The following is an 18,514-nucleotide window of genomic DNA, read 5'->3' as shown; positions in this document are numbered from 1 at the left end:
ATTTTAAACACTTGAACATTTTGTTCTTTTTTTAATCCCCTGAAGTGATGGGGTTTTTAAAAGCACAGCCTAATAAGCCTAGTATATGTTCAGTTTGAGTCTTAGTATCTACATGAGTTTTAGAGTCATAAATTGCAGCATGCCAGGTATTATCTGGAAGAATTTTTAAAGGCAGGAATTCGAGTATCTTCTGTTATACTACATGATTATTTCTTTTTTTGGTCCATTTTCTATTATCTTTATCATCTCTCTGTCATTAGAATGTGTGGTGGGCTTTATCCTAGCCACGGCTGTGATGAGGTTCTAGATCCTTGATTTCTCTCCCTTTTATTACTGTCCCTGTAATGTCTCTGGGCACAGTTTCATCCCATGCTTGTGTTTCTCAGCTGGGATAGGACAGTGCTGGCCCAGACGAGCTGTAACATGCTCCTACCAAATAGACCTGCATGAGTTTACTTGGAGCATGTTAGTAAAAATGGATTGAGTAAGCCTAAAAGCAACCCCTACGAGTTGCTATTTTCAAAGCAGTTTTAGAGTTTTGGACAATCTTCTAAATAAAAAAGATAGTTACAAAAAATTGGTAAAAAGAACTCTTTAACACCAATGTAGCATTAAGAAGCAGGATTTCTTTATTCAATGCTGGATACATGAGGGGATATTTCCTCTGTAATATTGTACATGCTGAGGACAGAACAAACCCCTGTTTCTGTACTGATTTTTACATATATATTTATAGGTTTTCCCAGAAGAAACATTCCTATGACAACAACCATTTCCCCAGAGACACTAGCATGTATTTCCTCCCACTGGGACATGTCTTCCCTTTTCCCAGGCATCTGTCCAGTGGTTCCTGATGGCTGGCAACCCTGAATTTATACTTTGACAGCCCCGCGAACTCAGTGCTGTTCTCCAAATTCAGAAGAAAGTTGGCATAACTGGTGTAGTTGATTAATTTGTGCTTCCTTTGATCAGTGACGTGTAGTTTTACTCCTTTCCTTGGTCAATGTTTATCATAGTTTTGATTGTGTGGTTCCATAGGCTAATGATTTTGCAAAATCATTGTTTTATTAACCCACCAGGTGTAAACAATTCTGTAATCAGTCTCCTTCGTAGAGTGTTCTGAAATCACCAACACTGCTGTGCAACTTGGTGTCTATGTGTGTGAGTACACAGCACAGTGTTTTTGTGCTATTTCTGTCTTAACCAGCAGTCATGATGTGTTCAGTTCTTTTTTTTTTTTTTAAGTTCTGTCCTAATCAATTTCTTTTCAGAAAGCTAGCACTGTAAGTCTGAGTTCTCCGTATTGACAACCTTTTAAATTTGCATTAGGGCAGAAATGTATGGTAACCTTATACTAGAAATTTATGAAAAATAGTTAATTCCATTCTTCTTTCTCTGATTTGTCCTTCTAAGCTGTGCTGAGTGAAGTTTGACTGAAGTGTCATCTGCGCAGATTTTATATGCAGTTATCACTGTTTTTAGAAGTCTAGCTTATAGATTCCCTGTAGTAAAAGTTCTTGCAACTATATTTTGACTCAAGGGAGTATCTATGAATCCATTGCAAAAGAAATGTGTTGTTTGTTGACACAGTATTTTCACTTTGTCCTTCTTTTTCTAATGATCTCTGTTCCTTGCAAATTAACTCAGACATGCTGCAGTTCAGAGGTTCAAGTTTAAGACAAACAGAAAAGAAACCATCAAATCTCTCAGGAATTGCCTCAAAGTGGGAGGCAAATAGGGAGCTCTTTGTCCCCTTCAAATACAAAATACTTCAATCAACTGACATATCTTTCCAATGTGAATTTGTCTGACGCTCCCAAAAGGCTCTTTGTAAAGCAATGAATTGAAAATGAGCATCCCTATAGCAAAGCTGCATCCCTGTCAGGTGTCATGTTGTAATAGTATTTTTTCATCTAAAGAATCATCAAGTATGATACAGAGCAAATTGCAAATGTAGATCAGAAATGCTTTTTCAGTAATGGAGGTGTTTCATAACACAGAATATGAGAGAATAACAATAAATGGAAATTGCTTACTGCTTGTTTTGCACTGAGGTGATCCTGATTCTTTTAGGATTTAGGTAAGAAATATAAACAGCCATTGGGTATCTACGTTATCCAGCGACAGATGGGAATTACAGTGAGTAGTAGCAATCTCGCATCACTCCTGATGCTGGGACCCTGCCTGCTGTGGCATTGGGTGAGCCCAGGATGGCACAGAGCATCCTGCGTCCCTTCCATCCATGGTGAGTGTCACCAGCCTTTCTGTTCACCTGGAATTCTTAGAGGGTCTTGCTCATAACACATGTTCATCAATCACTGACTGATGGTGGTCAAGTGGTCAAGTTTGGAAGATGGGCTTTGCTTTGAAAAACCTCTTGGATGATTTCCTCCATTATCTTCTATAAATAAAATGATAGGTCTTGTACAGGTGCCTATAATATTTCAAGGACATGACAAGGCCTTTACATAGACTTACAGCTGAGTGTATACTGTACATATGCACCCTGGTTTTGTGTACTCTAATTATGACATTGTGTAGAGCAGCCATGCAGTATCTGAAGCATGCACAGGAGCAGTAGTGGTGGTTGTTCTGCCATGGCAGGCTGGTGTGATGCACTACAGGGACCACACACACGTGGAAAGGAAGAAAAGTTGTGTGTCACTAACTGCAGACCACAGTTTTTCAACCTCACCACTCACTACAACACTGGAGAATGAATTAAACTTGCGAATTGTGAGGTGTGCTTTTGACAAAGTACTCACTGTGTTACCTGCCCAGTGAGCCAGTGTAGCACTGGTAATATGAAGAGGTCTTACAGTTGGTCTTTATGGTTAGGGAAGGTAGACTTTTTTAAATTTAAAAAAAGTCGTATCCTAAGTAAGGCAAACTATTTGTGCTTCTGGAGACCTTATGGAATGTGTAGGTGATGCTACACATTTTTGCAGAATGAATCAGATGTCTGCCTTCGACCTACCTGCGCTCCTTTTTTCTTTACAGATTTTATCCTTTCATACTTATATATTCTTACTCTCAAGAACTGCGACATGTATATGTGCACAGGTGGTCACATCAGGAGTATTTGTGTGATATGGGACAGGGGACATCAGGTCCTTAGCATGTCATCTTACTGACTGGTTATGACAAACTAGTTTTGTGCATTAGGAGTGCCTGGTGGGTTTGATATTGTGCATCATATTTCATTTCATTCCTCCAGAAGAGTGAATTTCCCGGTTGTCTTTATCTGGATATTTTATGGCTCCGCTCCTGTTCTTCATTATCTTAACACCTTATCTTTGGGTCAGCTTGTTCTTCCTTTTCTTTTACATGAAATCACATCTGTGATACTGTAGCAAATAACTGCTGACTTTTAGCCCCTGTTCTGCTGTTCCCTGTTGTGTGTGTGAGCGCATGTGCAGACATGTATAAATGCTTTTCTGTACTTCACTGGCCCTGATGTTAATTGTTTTGCTTTAAATCTCTTTAGACAAGCAGGAAATCATGCACCTTCATTTGCAGGAAGCGTTGATACTTGTATTCTCCTGTTGCAATTGTGCAAATGGCCATCAACGCGTGCTGCCATGCGTTCTGTGACAGTTTGCTAAGTATCGAGGTCAGAGGCGTGTGAAAGCTTCCCTTCTGGAAAAGAAAGGGACAGCTCCTGCATCCGGCGCCGGGACAGATTTAGCCAGCCAGCTAAGCACTGCCTCCCTGGCTGGCTGCTGACTGAGGTGTTCTCCTGTCTGGGCTGCTGATCCTCTGCTCTGCACTCCCGTGGATGGCTGTCAAGGGAGGAAAGACTTCCCATTTCAGGAAAACTGCTGTTGTGGAAAGCAAGATTCTAGAGGGAAAGTCCTGGTGATGCTGGTGAAGTGGTTTGAAAGCCTCTGTGAAAATAAGATGGTTACTGAAAGAGCTCGGAGTGACAGGTTTTGCTGATTTTCAAAATTCCTTGTTTAAACGGTTTGTAATTTGCTGGCAACTTCCACATGAGCAAATACAGTGGATCAGGAGTCAGAATACAGTATATCATCCAGAAATAAATACCCAAGGGTAAAATCTGGGCTTCATTGAAGCCAGTGAAATCTCTGGTTATTCTTCCAGTAGAACTAGATAAGTCATGGATGCTCAATTTGCATAGGCTTTTGCAGTTATCTTATATTTGGGAAGTTAGGTCACCCTGAGATAAAGCTGCTGACAAAGCATAAGCATATTATCCTCTTAAACTTGTTATCCTTTGCAAATTGCTTACTGGGAGACAATGAATTTCACAAATGGGAGTTTTCATCATCGGGCAGTATTATGTATTTGACACCTTCAGGGAAAAAGGCTGGGAATTACTTAAGATTTTGGTTGAGCTAAGACAGGTCCGTCCTATAAATATGCCTGCAACCCTGGATGTTGCCTCTGATTCCTGGTCTCATTGTTTTGTGTGTGGTTTTCAAATCCCATCTCTGCACCTGAGTTCCTCTGTGTCAATGCAGGAAAAGGCAAGTAGTGGAGGGAGAACTGAGCCCTTGGGCAAAAGCACTGGGAAAGCTGTGGCTGGACACCTGGCTTGGGTTGCAGATTTTTTGCTTGCAAAGCCAAATCTTTGTTGGACTACTGCCTTTTGCTTCTGTTGGGGTGACAAATGGGCTCAGTCTGGAGCCCTGCTGCAGTTGGACACGTAGGTATACAGATACACAGCATGGGGCACGGTCTGCCTTCTTCAATTTATCGTTGGGATGGCTTGAGACAGACACGTGTGGATGCAGCAGTGCTTGGAGGAGTGCCAGGCCATCCACCTTCTCACGCAACCTCCTGTGTCAGACATGTCCCTCACTCCTCCTGAACAGATCTTCTGCCCAGCAGTGAACACAGAGCTCCTTTCATCACTGTCTCTGCTTTGGTTGGATAAATGGGCAGGGTTTTTTTGAATTGGGTGTTTGTTTGGTGGTTTGTTTTGTTTTTTTCATAGCCCATGCGAAATGAATTAAAGTGCTTTGAGGACTGCAGTGAGACAGTTTATGGAAATCCCATTCTTCAAGTCTCACTTTTTTGGGGGTGTTGAGTAGTCAAGCTGTTGTTGCTGCAACATGATTATCAGTACCACCATATACCTTAAAATCTCACTTGCTCTGGAGGCATGAGTTTATCCAGCACCTGCAGTGAGCACTCAGCTGCAAGAGCATTCTGTGAAACAGCTGTGTGCACTGCATTGATCAATGCCAATGGAAGCTTAAGGTTCCCCATGGCTGTGGCTGGCAGCACTCTAAACCTTCCTTTGAAACCAAGTGGAGGTCTGTAATTTTGGCCTCTTGTTCTGAAGGGTGTGCTTCTATTTAGAGATTTTTAGGACTTTCTGTAAATGCCTGAAATCTCTGGATAACCTTTATCCTTTCAAACATTTGGTTTAAAAAATTATTGTTCTAAAAGTTAATGTGTGCCTCCTGCCAGCTTATTTATACTCCATCTCCAGGAACTGGAATGTAGAGCTCTTTCCCTGCATTCCATTGTCCAAGGTACTTGCTAAGCACAACTGTGGTTTTTACATGCTGATATTAAATGAGTCGTGTGATCACAAGGAGAGAGTTTATTCTTATTAGTCACCTATGGAATAGTCAGAACTGCTCTACTGGCAATTTACATAAAGAACTGCAGAGAATAGGGGTATAAGTGTAGCCAGGCAAATTAAGGCTTTAAATTTAATGAGCATGATTACTTTAGTAGGATATACAGAAAACATGTATTCTTTAAGTGCTGTTGTTAATGGGATTCTTATTTTGGAGGACCTTTTTCTGCCCTGACTGCTATAGGTCCAAGATTCATCTTACCTTGTTACTGTGATTTTGGCTTAGACTGAGCCTTGCTCTCAGGGTCAGATTTGTATGACTGCTGCAATAAAACTGGTTGAGAGTGCTGGTGGCACAAATAGGTAAAACTCCAGGTCCCTTTGTGCTCACGGCATTAAAACTTCATGTCCCTGTAGCTCCATTTAAATAATTAGATTTGCTTATTACAGTAAAACCAGTGGTCTTGCTTTTGGTCATCTTCAATTTTAGGCTGGTATTGAAGATACCTGAGGAAATGGACAACCATGAGTCATGGCTCTTTCAGCAGCATGGTCCACGAGAAGTGTAGTGCCTACCAGTCCTTCCAGCACAGAGAGCTGCTCCCTGAGTCATAATAGAATTTAGTTTGCAACAGGCTCCTGAAGATGATCTTGTCCATCACCTGACCAAAGTTCAGAGTTAAGTGTTGTTCAGGGTCTTGTCCTAGGTGAGTTTGAAAGTCTCCAAGGATGGAAGGTTACACAGCCACTCTGGGCACTTATTTTGTTGCCATGCCTCTCTCAGGGTGGATTTTCCTTTGTTTTATTTGAATTTCCTTGGTTACAGATTGTGACCTTGTATCTTGCCCCTTTCCTGTGCCCTGCTGAGAAGGGTCTGACTCTCTATTCTATCTCCCATCAGTCAAGAACAGAAGGCAAGTAGGTCTCCCTTTTCTTAATCTATTCTACTTGTGCTGAACAACCCCCCTCCCCCCAGTTCCTTCTTCTCTTCTCTAGGGAACCTTTCAGATACCCTTGAAATTCACTTTGCTTTCCTGACTTCTCTTCCAGGACTGCTTGTTGCACTGGGCCCTAATTTGTACTCCCTTTTTATTCTTCAATTTCATTTACAAAAAAATATAGAAATCAGCCTTTTTAGGTGTTCATGATTGTGGGTCAGTTCTCTTCCCATCTACTTGGTGACTCACTGAAATAGGCCAACTGTAAGGACCTTTTTTGAAAAAGTTTGGGAAACACAAAGAAGAACAGAGCGGTTTTTATACTTGCCTGTAAATGTCACTTCGAGGATAATATAGTGCTCTTTTGATTGTCTAAGACCTTCCTGTGGGCTTCAAAAGTACCTTAAAGGAGATAGGGCTTTTTGTCCTCCTCTGTAAAAATGTGGAGAGTGGAAATACCCATTGTAGCTTCTAATTTATTTTGTTCGAATGGCAAATAATTTTTCTGAGCATAAGCTTCTGCCTGAGACTGACATTTTACAGTTCTTTGAAGACAAGGTGGTAACTATATTACTTGTTTTCTTATTCAGTGATAGAAGCTTCCTGTTCTTTGAGAAACAAATCCTTGGTTTTGCTGCTTAGCAAAAATACCACTACTTACCCTATACTCAGAAGGCAGGTTTGATATCTAGTTTTTTTTAATAGACTTAGAAAATTATTTAGTTTGGAAGGGACCTTATTTTCTTTTTAATTGACAGAAAACAGTAAGAAATATTAAAAGAAAAGGATCTAAATAAAGTACATGTTCTGTGACGTCTAGGATATATTTAAATATAGCTAAGCATTTTGCAGCAGAAGGATATAATTTCTTTCAAAATATGAGAAACAAGAAGCCCTCATAAAGTGAGACTCCACTAATTTAAAGCTTTCAGGTGATTCACTCAGCAACTGGGTTGTTTTTATTATTCACTACCAGCATGACTTTGCTTAGATCACTCCTAAAATGCTCTGTAAATGTGCTCTGACTATGGAATATGGGTTTACATATGAGGAGCTAATGTGAAATAATTCCAGCTGGCTGGCAACTCCTGAAGAACTGGATTTTGGCATTAACTCTCTACTGCTTTATTTAAGCAAGCACAGGAGATAGAATTGCAATTATTTCAGCCATTGCATAGTTAGAAAAAAAGAAGAAAAACAGTTAGAAAAGAAGAAAAACTAAGTTTTTGTAAAAATGGCGTTTTGGTGCTCAGTGCAAATGTAATAGGGCCTTCATGGAAGGCTGGTGTCATCTCTGCATTCAGGCACATTTTGTTTAAAAAAAATCTCTTACAGTCTTACGTGCTTGTTCTGGTAATGCTTCTATTGGTTTTAACTGAAATTTTGTAATAGCTGGATGTTGGTGTGATGGTAATTTGTGCAAAATTGGAAGCCACCTTATGTTTCATTAACAAGATATGAATTTTTGTATTTATTGAAATAATTTAATTATTTGCCATAGGAATTTTGAACAGAGCTGCTTTAAAATTACCAGCATGAAACTAATTTGTTTTGTTGTAGATAAGTGGTGGTCTTTGTTACAAGCTTCTCCCTTCTTGTGTTTTCTGTGCCTGGAGGGAATGCTCAAGGCTGGGAAATTGAAATCCCCATCTAGAGTGCAGTTTTAAAGGCAATTAAATGGAAATTCTCATTCACTCCCCCTTTTGCTGGATTGCAGATGAACAATGGATATTGGCACTGAATGATCATTTTCATGGTTGTGCTTTCTTCTTGTCTATAAATATTTCCTAACCATCACATTTAGGAGTGGTTTTGTTCCTTATTTATAAAAAGGCAGAGTGTTTGCCTGAGGCCTCACATATATTGATGGAAATCAGCACAATGTGTACTGGGACTGCAGAAGCATGGCTGTGTCTGTAGCTGAGCTGAATAAAAATTTCTCTGTGTTTTCTAAAGGCTTTGTTGATTAGCATCTGAAATATGAATTTCAAGAGGACTGTAGCTACTGAAGGGATCCACTGAGAACAAACAGAAGCATCTGCGTTGTTCACTCTTTTACTGAAATTGTCCTTGGGGAAAAGCCCATGAATTGTTGACATTTGTCCTACTGCTCTACATCAGTAAATAGACTCAGGATTAGTTATGTTTTCCATGTATCTGATCTCCTTAGCATTTCTGGCAGAGCTAAAACCTCCATCACCTTGGCTTGCAAGTCCCTTTTGCAAGTGAAATCTCTTATGCAGATATTGACTTTAGTGACTTTATCAATGCAACAGCATTTGCATTTTTATTGAAGAGACTTGAATTAAGTAATTTGGAAATAAAGCTAAATGCTTTTTGCCTTTAGGTGGTAGCTTCTTCAAGTATCCTTTGTAGATTTCTCAGTTGCCTGAACCATGCTTATAGAATCATAGGGGTTGGAGAAAATATCTAAGGTAAAATCCAAGCTTTGACCAACCACCACCATGTCAACTAAACCATAGCACTGAGTGCCATGTCCAGTCATTTCTTAAACACTTCCAGGGATGGTGACTCCCCAACCTCCCTGGGCAGCCTGTTCCAATGCCTGAGCACCCTTTCAGTGAAGAAATTCTTGATGTTCAATCGGAACTTCCCCTGGCACAGCTTTGGGGCGATTTCCTCTTGTCCTGTCGGAACTGTAGTACCTTTTATTTCAGATCATGAATGGATCTATTCTAACATCCTTTTCGCTCAGCAGCAGATACTCTCCTCTGCACTTTTCAAATGGGAACTTGAGCTTCCTCAATTATCTGTAGCAAAGCATGAATTGAAAAAACCCTGTCCTTTGGAGTTTAATTTCCACTATTTTCAAAAGGCAGACTGCTTTATGAGGACAAATAAACCCCTGGTTTGTTAGCTTGCTTCATACTGATTGGAAAACATTTAACCTTTTCTTTTTTCTGCAAGATGGGGCGTATGAACTAAAAGTTATGTTGTTATATTAAGAAAATAAAACTCAATCACACAAAAAATCCTATTCATCTTGTGTTCCATAGAGCATAAAACTGATCATCTTGAGTCTGGAAATTTGGAAACTACCAGTGTTAGGTACAATTGAATTTTGATCTATTGTCTCATTCCTTTTGACTGGGGAGCAGGTTAAGTCTAGAAATCTTGTTTGGTGTTCTGAGCTGAAAGCTAAATTAGTGATGTGATAGATGCTCAATCTTCTGCCTCAGCAGAAGAGTTCAGTATCCCGCTTTGCAGGAGGAATCAGACAATCAGCTGTTTTCAGCTAGCCTGTCAACCCAGAAGTTCATGATCTAGTTTTCTTGCCTGTAAGCCCATGCTGATTCAGGCTGTGTTCTCAATCTGTTTTTGAGTTTTCAATCTGCTTCCCTGCATGTGCTGTCCATCTCACATGCACTATCCACACAATGCCTATTAATGTTTTCTTCTGTCATCATTAAGCATGCATCTGCCTGTGTTTTGATCGCAGTATGCCAAGTATTTGCATTTGAAGGCTTTAATCACTTCGTTATTGGCTTCCAAAAGGAAACTATTGACCTGTCTCAGCCACCTTAAATGAACATGAGAAGGTCATGACAACTGCATAAAGATTTAGTCCACATTATGACAAAATTTAGAGGCCTAAAGCTTGGGAAAGTTTTAAGAAAGCAGGTATAATATGACTAGAACCCATCAGTTACCTCTGCAAGGGTGCTTTTTGCTGTTGCACTGCTGAGAAACACACTGGATTTAGATTTGGTGCCACTTCACAAGTCATGGAGGAAGAAGTTTTGTACCACCTGAGTTTGAGGGAAGAAGCAGACCCTGCTCAGATGCTGCTCCTCTGCTCCAGCTTTCCCTAGAGGAGATTTCTCACAGACCTCTGTCTGCCACTGATTGCTTCTCAGTATAAATTTTCAAAGAACCCTGAGCTTTTGTCAATGAATTTTGAAAAAAAATATATCCCCATATATAGTAAACTTAAAAAAAAAAGCCTTATCTGAGAGACACAGAATTGCAAGTGACTAAAGGAATATTCAGTGATAAATGGGCATTCAAGTCGTGCAACAAAATAAGGCCTGTTCCTGGCATTAACCCTGAGCATCCAGAGCAAAAATTTCCATCTGTGATTCCATACTGACTTTTGACTAGGAAATATGCTACCCTCTTGGATAATCCAGGCTGTTTTTTCCCTGCTTTTGTGCCATGAATGTGGAGGTAACTAATACATAATACACTCTGCTTTGCAGCATGTTAACAGCTTAAATAGGTAATAATTCAAACAAGTTCAGTGCTGTTGCATTATGCATCAGTAAAAACTACATTCAGTGTCAAAGCCATAAAGGTAGGCTGCCTGCTTGTCCTGGCAGCAGTCAGGTCGTGTTTATTGCTTATTTATCATTCCAGAGTAAAAGAATGAATGTCTGTGAAGCATTTCAAAATCCCAGCCCCAGGAGGTCATTTGTAGAAATAAAAGTGAAATTCAGAAATAGCAGCCTTCATTGCTTACTTATGTTTTAAACTGATCTTTTGGATGTGTGGTGCTTTCTACACCTAAATTGGAAATCTAGCTTCTCTTTTTCCTTTCTTGAAGTGCTAAATATAATTTTTGTTTTAGACATCATTTTATGTCATTGCACATTAGCTTTCTACTGCTCTTTGTGTTTGTCATATAAATATGACATGTTTGGAGCAGTCATTTTTCTATTGTTTCTTTGCAAATCTGTGCCCATTTTGTTCACAGCATTATTTCTGTCTTACTTGTTTGCTTCTGACACTGAAATTTCTATCTGGGGTTACTTAGAGTTCAACAGTAAATGTGTTTTTCCTCCAAAGTTACACCTTTCTGCATGATCAAATTGACCTCTTCCTTGTGTGCGCCCACTTGTGTCATCCTTTATTATGACCTCAATTAGTTATCACTATTTTGTTTTTCTCAAAACTCAAATTTTAAGAAGCCTTTGAAAAACCATGGTAGTGTTGCACAATTCTGAGGTTTCAAGATATATATATATATATATATGTGTATATATACACACACATATATATATATATCCACACACACACACACACACACACGTATATATACACACACACACATACATTTGTTTAATGGTATCTCGTTACTCGACTTTTATGACCAATTTGTAAAACGAAAAAGTATCTTCTGACTCAATCAAGAGCATCCATTCAAACAAAATCTTGAGAGAAGTGATGGGACCAGTGTAAAGTGGAAATCTGACTGTTAGGATAGGACAGTCTTTGTTGAAGCAGTAAGCTTGCCTCTGTCTTTGTAGCTGATTTAAGCTGTTGTGCCTACTCTGGGAGGGGGTTTCTCAAGGAAACAGAAGCCCTGAAGGGGCTACACAGCCCCTTCTGAGTCTAAATTTGAATCTGGAAGATGTCAGGAAAGCCCCACGCTGTGATTAGGGAAACTATGAGCCAGCAAGGGACCAACAGTGATTTCTAATGGTTTTAATGAGGAATCCCACCAAGCAGCACCATGCTGAAAAGAGCAGAGGTAATTAACTGATTCATCTTCAGAGTGTAGTACAGCACCTACTCAGAATATTTGGGACAATTCTATGAAAACACCAAGATCTTATTCAAAGGTGAATGCAGGGAACATCTGCTTTGGTTTTGCATAATTCTTCCTCTGTCTTGGTGTCATGTCACAGGAAAGCTGTTTCTCCACTCAGGCTTCCATGGCAGGCTGGTATTTCCTGATACACAGTACTACAAGATCTATTCAGTGAACCAGTTTGTATCCAACACATGACCAAAATGCAAGTGAACTTCGTTTAACTTGCGGTCCAGGTCATCACCTTCTCGTGTGAGCACAGTTACTTGAAATATTTCATGTCGTAGCAAGGCTATAAGGTTTTCTAGACAAGTAAATGTATTAAGCAAATTATTAAAACATAAAATCAAAATACAACAAATATTTGGCTGCCAGCTGAAAAGTACTGATATGTGGTTTAATTTAAAATTGATCTCATGGAAGACTTTAACTGGACATATTTGGAATGTTTAAACTTTTTGGTGTTCTGTACAGGCTATAAAATAGAGAAGCAGAACTTTTTGCTTGCTTGTAATTAAAAGGCATTTCATGTTCATCTCCTTGTTGCATTGATCTGCGTAATTGCCATCAATATCAAAAGTGAACTATGCTTGCTTGCTTTCCTTCCCCTAATTTTTAACATCTTGATAGCAGTTTTAGAAAGAAATTAAATATTTGTGATATGGATGAGTTGGACTTGGCCATCAAAGAAATGAGGAAGAAATTCTTTACTATACAGGTGATTTAGCACTGGGACAGATTGCTCACAGTTTATGAAGTCTCCCTCACTGGAGCTGTTCAAGAACTGTCAGGGTGCAGTCCTGTGCCATGTGCTCAGGGGTGACCCTGCTTGAGCAGGGAGGTTGGACCAGATGACCTACTGTGATTCCTCCCAACCTGACCCATTCTGTGGTACAGTAAAGTTCAATTTGGTTTCATAGGGAAAAAAAGTTTCTATATTTTTTGTAATCATAGGTACAAGGAAACATGGAGTACACAGGAATTTTCCGCTATGCTACCACTGTCCTCCCCAAAATCTATATTCATAGCTTGTTCTCAAACATCACACATGCTAAAAACGCACCTCCAAAGTACGTTAAGGAAAACCTGGCATGCATCTGGAAGGCTGTCACTGCTGGGTACTGTAGCTTTCTGGTAAAGAGGGCTCCAGGTAACATTTATTTATGAGCTTCTCCATTCCTGCAAGTCCTACCCGCTGTAATGATGTTTTGATTTTACCCCTGGAGAAGTGGCCTTTACATTTGTCTTGTAGGGTCTTTGACTGGTGCTTTTTGCTCAGTCTCAAACTAGGAAGAGTGAGCCATTGAATGTAAGTATGTAGAGGAAGATAATTTATTAGCAGAGTTCCCAAAGCAGTTGTCTTAGGTTCACAGATATCAGTGCTTAAGTTTCATTACATTGAATTTCTTGTTATTTGGAAAATCCTATTTGGCAAGTTGCTGGTGCTTGCTATTTCTGTAACTTACAGCTTTTTGAGAAGACAACTGGGTTAATACATTATTGAATATTTTTAGAATCCTTTAATGCTGAGTTCACAGGATTCTCCAAGTGAAGTAGACTTAAAAGCTGAGAAGTTTTTGAAGAGAATTTTACTTTGAAGTTTCTAAGGGGCTGCCTCAATTCTAGTGCCAGTAAAGCTTAGAATGTGTTCTGAAAGGCTACAAATAGCAGCAATAAAACAATGGATTTAATTTGGCAAGTCTTATCTATGGGAAGGCAAAGGAGGCCACAGCTTACAGTGGGTACAAATGTGTGCTGTGGTTTTATAGAACTGGGTAGAAATGAGGCTGTTAGGGATGATTTTTCACTGAAATAGCATGTTACCACGACTTAAGTTTCTCTCATGTATTAGGAGAAAAAAATAAAAATTGTGATCTTTCAGATATGTTCATTAGGATTTAAGATACATGAGAGAACTTCTGCCTGTGTTAGGCTAAATATTTTTCACATTAGAAGCCTTCTTTTGTCTCTTTCCACAATCAGGTCATGTCATTTTCAACCAAGTGCCTTTTTTTTTTTAAGGTATAACACTCAGATCAGGTTTTGCTTTTATTTTACTTTATATTTTATTGCTATTTTTATTTTCTTTTTGTGTCTGTTATTTTATAGCATTATTTTTATATCATTATATTATTGCTGGGTTTCCCCTCATTTTTCATAGTTAAATGATATCTCTGCCATGTCTGCCATCATGGCTTGTACTTTGCTTTCTTCCAGGTTGCTTCAGAGCTGTCAAAAATAACATCAGAAATTGTCACTGAGAGATACTGCCTTTCTAAATCGATCAGTGTAAGCCAGTAACAAGAAGACCAGCACTGAAATTACCTCTGTATTTAAACACTTCTCAAACGGTTAAATATCCAACAGAAGCAAAACCCACTGAGTATAAGTGAAATGAAGGGGCTGACGCACTCTGTGCTTAGCATCCCAGAGGTGTAGATGGCTACTTCTTGGTTCTCAGCTCATTTTTTTTTTTTCCAGATTATAGGAATGTTTTTTCCGTACCAGGAGATGAGCTCCTATAAGAAAAGGTTGTTGGGAATGGAAAGCAATTCAGTAAGATTTGTCAGCTATTTATTCTCTTTAAACCAAAAGAAAACCACACGGGTTTTTTGTGGAACCGGAGAAGAAAGGAACTGATGAATTTTACGGGCTGGCCTCATGCAGGAGGACTAAACACTGGCACTAATTAATGGCCAGTTAGTAGGGGATCATCTTGATCTCAGTGGCTGTTGACTGGATGGGGGCTATAAACCTAGACTGCAAACAGGAGCAGCCTCAAGATGCTTCACTTTAACTAAGTGGGATGGTGGCCTCAGCTGCTGGGACAGTGTTTTGTGGCTCAGAGCTTGGGATTTGCCCATCTATCCCATTCCTTCTGGCTGTGCAGCTGCTCGGTACTGTTGGCCATTGCTCTAGGGCTTCAATAGGTTTTTACTGTGCTATTTTCCCTTGCAGGCTTTTGGGCAGTCCTTCTCTGTTCACCGCAAAGTGGCCGAAGATGGCGAAACGCGGGAAGAGACTCTTCTGCAGGAGTCTGCCTCCAAGGAAGCCTATTACCTTGGCAAGATTTTGGAGATGCAGAACGAGCTCAAGCAGAGCAGGGCCGTGGTCACCAACGTTCAGGCAGAGAATGAGAGGCTCACTGCTATTGTCCAAGACTTGAAAGAGGTAAATGGGGCTGAATTTCTTTAGAGTATCATGGATAACATGGCTCTGAGTAAACAAAATATTACAGGAAATGAAAGTGCTCACCTCCCGGTCTGTGATCCTACCAGAAACACACAGCCTGAGAAGGCAAAAATTTAGAAATGAGAAAATACAACTTTTTGTTGTTTTTAAACAACACTGCCACCTTACAAATATAATAAAACCCAATTCAAGAAGCTGTAATTTCCTAAGCACCCTTAGCGTTTTGCCTTGTATTTTCTAGTACTGAATTTTACATAAACATATTTTCTGTATACTTCATGCAACTCTTCCCTTTCTCAGCATTTACATAACTTCTCAGGTATTCTGGACTGCCTAAAATTAAATGAAGTGTTCCCTGGTTTTCTTCTACTGTAAAGCAAAAATTAAAATACATACTTGTGTTTAGAAAGTGCGTAACAGTAGGGAAGTCAGGTGTAGTTATTGACCATATGAGATATTGAATAATTTTGATGGAGAATTAATTAATATTTAGTAACTTGGCTTTTTTCCCCTTGGAATCTGAAAGTTATGGAATGTAGCAGAACAACTACGTGCAGAGGAAGGCAGCATTTAGAAATGAGCCGATGTCTTCCCTGCATTCCCTGGGAATGCTTAGAGACAGGGATTCTCCCCACAGTCCAGCTGCTGAAGGAGATATTTCCTTTGTAATTCTGGAAAGTGATTACTTAATGCATTAATTCTTTAATATTAACAGTTACCATGTTTTCTGTAGCTGAATGGAATGGATCCTTTTAACCTATAGAAAGCTCTGGAATAGGCTATCCCTGGAACTGAGGCCTTTACTCCCATTGAACCTTCCTGTTTAATGGTTGTACTGCACTTGTCCATAATACAGGTCAGGTTTCAGGAAGAAATGCACATGTGCCAGTTGTTCACATATTCCAGTTAAAATATGTGCTTGTAATTGCTGTTGCAGTGGTTAACAAAAGAAAATCAAATATATTTTTAATTATTTTTGATCTACTTGTCCTAGAATGCTATCCTCAAATCTTCTTGGTGACAGACAACCAGCTGCTGACAGGCACACCTATTTGGTTTAGCTGGTAGGTCCTGGTGACTTGGTATTCAGACACAAATGAACAGCTAAGTTAGAGAAAATACACATTTGTCTTTGTACTCTATTCTTTTCCTCTGGGGTCTCCTTGGGATTCCTTCAAATGCAAATCTCCCTTCCATTTTCTATCATGGTTATTGATCTGCAATTTGTTGAGGAGGCAGTTTCACTACCTGTCCTCCTTGGATTATTGATTGTCCTCATTTCCTTGGAGATAATAGTAACCCCTAGTGTGAAGCCAGCATCAATTATTTCCTCTCTAATGCTAAATAGAAACAAGCCATAGTAGTTAATTAAAGTGCAATAAAGGAATTTACTTGAATAAAAATAAGGCTGATAAACAGATTGTTATTATGAAGATGATGATGTGCCCCAAGTATAAAGTTCTTGACTATGTGGAACTTTTATTTTGTGTTACTACAATCAAGGTACTTAAGCATAAAGCATAAATGGGATTAGTGCAGTCAGTTCATTATAGCACGAGCTATTATGATGAATTACTTGAATAATAATAAGAGATAAAGGGAGATTGACACCTACTTCAGGCACTTTATGATCTTTTCACACTGAATTACGCTGGTATTTCACCTTGTGCTCAAAGAAATCTCACTCTTGTGCCCAGCCTGGTATCCCTTGATGCTATGGCTGTGATGTCCAAGTGCCTGCTGAAAAGACATGACCTTCTCCTGTAAGCGTTTATGAATTTTGTCTGCTTGGTTCTGCCTCCTGGAAGTAGGGAAATGCAGACTAAACTTAGTCCAAATCTTGACAGCTACAAAGGTGAGGAAAATAAGTATGAAGTGTCTGGTATGTTTTGGGGTAAAGCCAGAATTAGATGCTGCCATGGGTGGATTGCTACAATGAGGAAGCAATTTGTCTCTTTAGGCAGTAAATCTGGAAATCTAATTAGAGGAAAAAATGAAAGAAAAAAGGTCTTTATGTGGGCCTCTGTACTGAGTGATGCAAAGGTAGATGGGTAGATTCTGGACATAAGTTACCTGATTGCATCTGTCTTTTCCCCTCCCTGTCCACTGCCTCTTTCCCTCAAGAAAAACTAGCTTTATAGCTGTTTTTTAGGCCTTAATAAGGCATCCTTATAAATGAAATAAAGAAACAAAAATAATTTCTTCCACCTTCAGTCTTTATATAATGGTTTGAATAACTGCTGTGTGGTTCTGGGAATAATGTTTTTGCATGGATGACACAAATGTATGGTTGTTTCTCCATGCACTCATCCACTTAGGAAGCTGAAGACTAGTAGGTAGGTTTTCCAAAAATGATCCCTGTTATTGGTATCACATTCCTAAGTAATACAGTCAGTGCTTCGTCACTCTCCAGCCTGTTGTGGGAGTTATCTGATGAATTCATTCTGCTCTCTGAATTTGCACCAAAATCCATAGTTGTATGAACGTGTATGAGCATTTTCTGAACCACCAGAATACGCTCACATGAATGCTGATGAATTTTAGCAATCCTGGGAATTCCATAGCCCTGGAGTTTAAAAATTCATGCATTTTAGCAAGTATCTGCCTTGCAGTCACAGCTGATGTCTGCAGGGCAGCTTGACCTGGATCCCCCTTGCTATAAAAGAGAATGTATCAGGCTCAGGTCTCTGGAGAATTATGCACCTTAGACTGCAAAACAAACAAACTGATTTCAGTACCCATATCTTGGAAAATATGGTTTTTAAAGAACTTGATCATGTGCTTCATCCTGATGGGGAAAAATGAACCAGGAATCTCTGCACATAGGTAGCTTTCTACTCCATGTTAAAATGATTAAAGGAGTGAAACACCGCCAGCTTTATTTTTGATGTAATAAAAATCCCTTAAGTGTTGGATAGGAATCTTATTAACTATCACCTCACTAAATAAAAGATACATTTTGGAAACCTGGGAGACTATTTCTTCTCCTCAGATAGGGAATGTAGGCTGTTTAATTTGAACTAAAACTATACAGATTTTAAAACTGAGGCCAGAGAGATAATCATTTAGGAGTCAGAGACTAGATTTATGAAATCTGCATGTTAGGCATCACACAGTTTATGGTGGTGGCCTCTCTGTATGGAGAGCTCATTATGGTTATTAGATCATGTAAATTTCTCTAACAGTGTATAAATTTCCCTCATTTATTAGAAATGTTAAAAAAACCATTTTCTTAAAAAAACCCCATCTTTTTAAAAGACAACCTTTTATCCTTTTCTA

The 18,514-nt window shown here is 39.3% G+C and overlaps 1 protein-coding gene across 10 annotated transcripts in view; it reads left to right on the top strand.

Moving 5' to 3' along the window:
• LOC136289762 (protein bicaudal D homolog 1) overlaps nucleotides 1–18,514 on the top strand; it is a 274,544-nt gene that overhangs the window by 67,701 nt on the left and 188,329 nt on the right. For 9 of the 10 annotated variants that reach the window (XM_066183850.1, XM_066183851.1, XM_066183858.1 and 6 more), the window contains exon 2: nucleotides 15,002–15,214. In XM_066183850.1, coding sequence (XP_066039947.1) covers nucleotides 15,002–15,214 — 213 coding nt within the window. Of the gene's footprint in view, nucleotides 1–15,001; nucleotides 15,215–16,229; nucleotides 16,655–18,514 lie in introns of those variants that run through there. The other variant, XM_066183863.1, reaches the window with a different exon arrangement.

Source organism: Chamaea fasciata, unplaced genomic scaffold (assembly GCF_029207755.1).
Source record: "Chamaea fasciata isolate MVZ Bird 193981 ecotype frontalis unplaced genomic scaffold, bChaFas1.0.hap1 SCAF_5, whole genome shotgun sequence".
Taxonomy (NCBI): Eukaryota; Metazoa; Chordata; class Aves; order Passeriformes; family Sylviidae; genus Chamaea; species Chamaea fasciata.
Note: the sequence above shows the minus strand (reverse complement) of the source record. Positions and strands in the feature narration are given on the sequence as shown.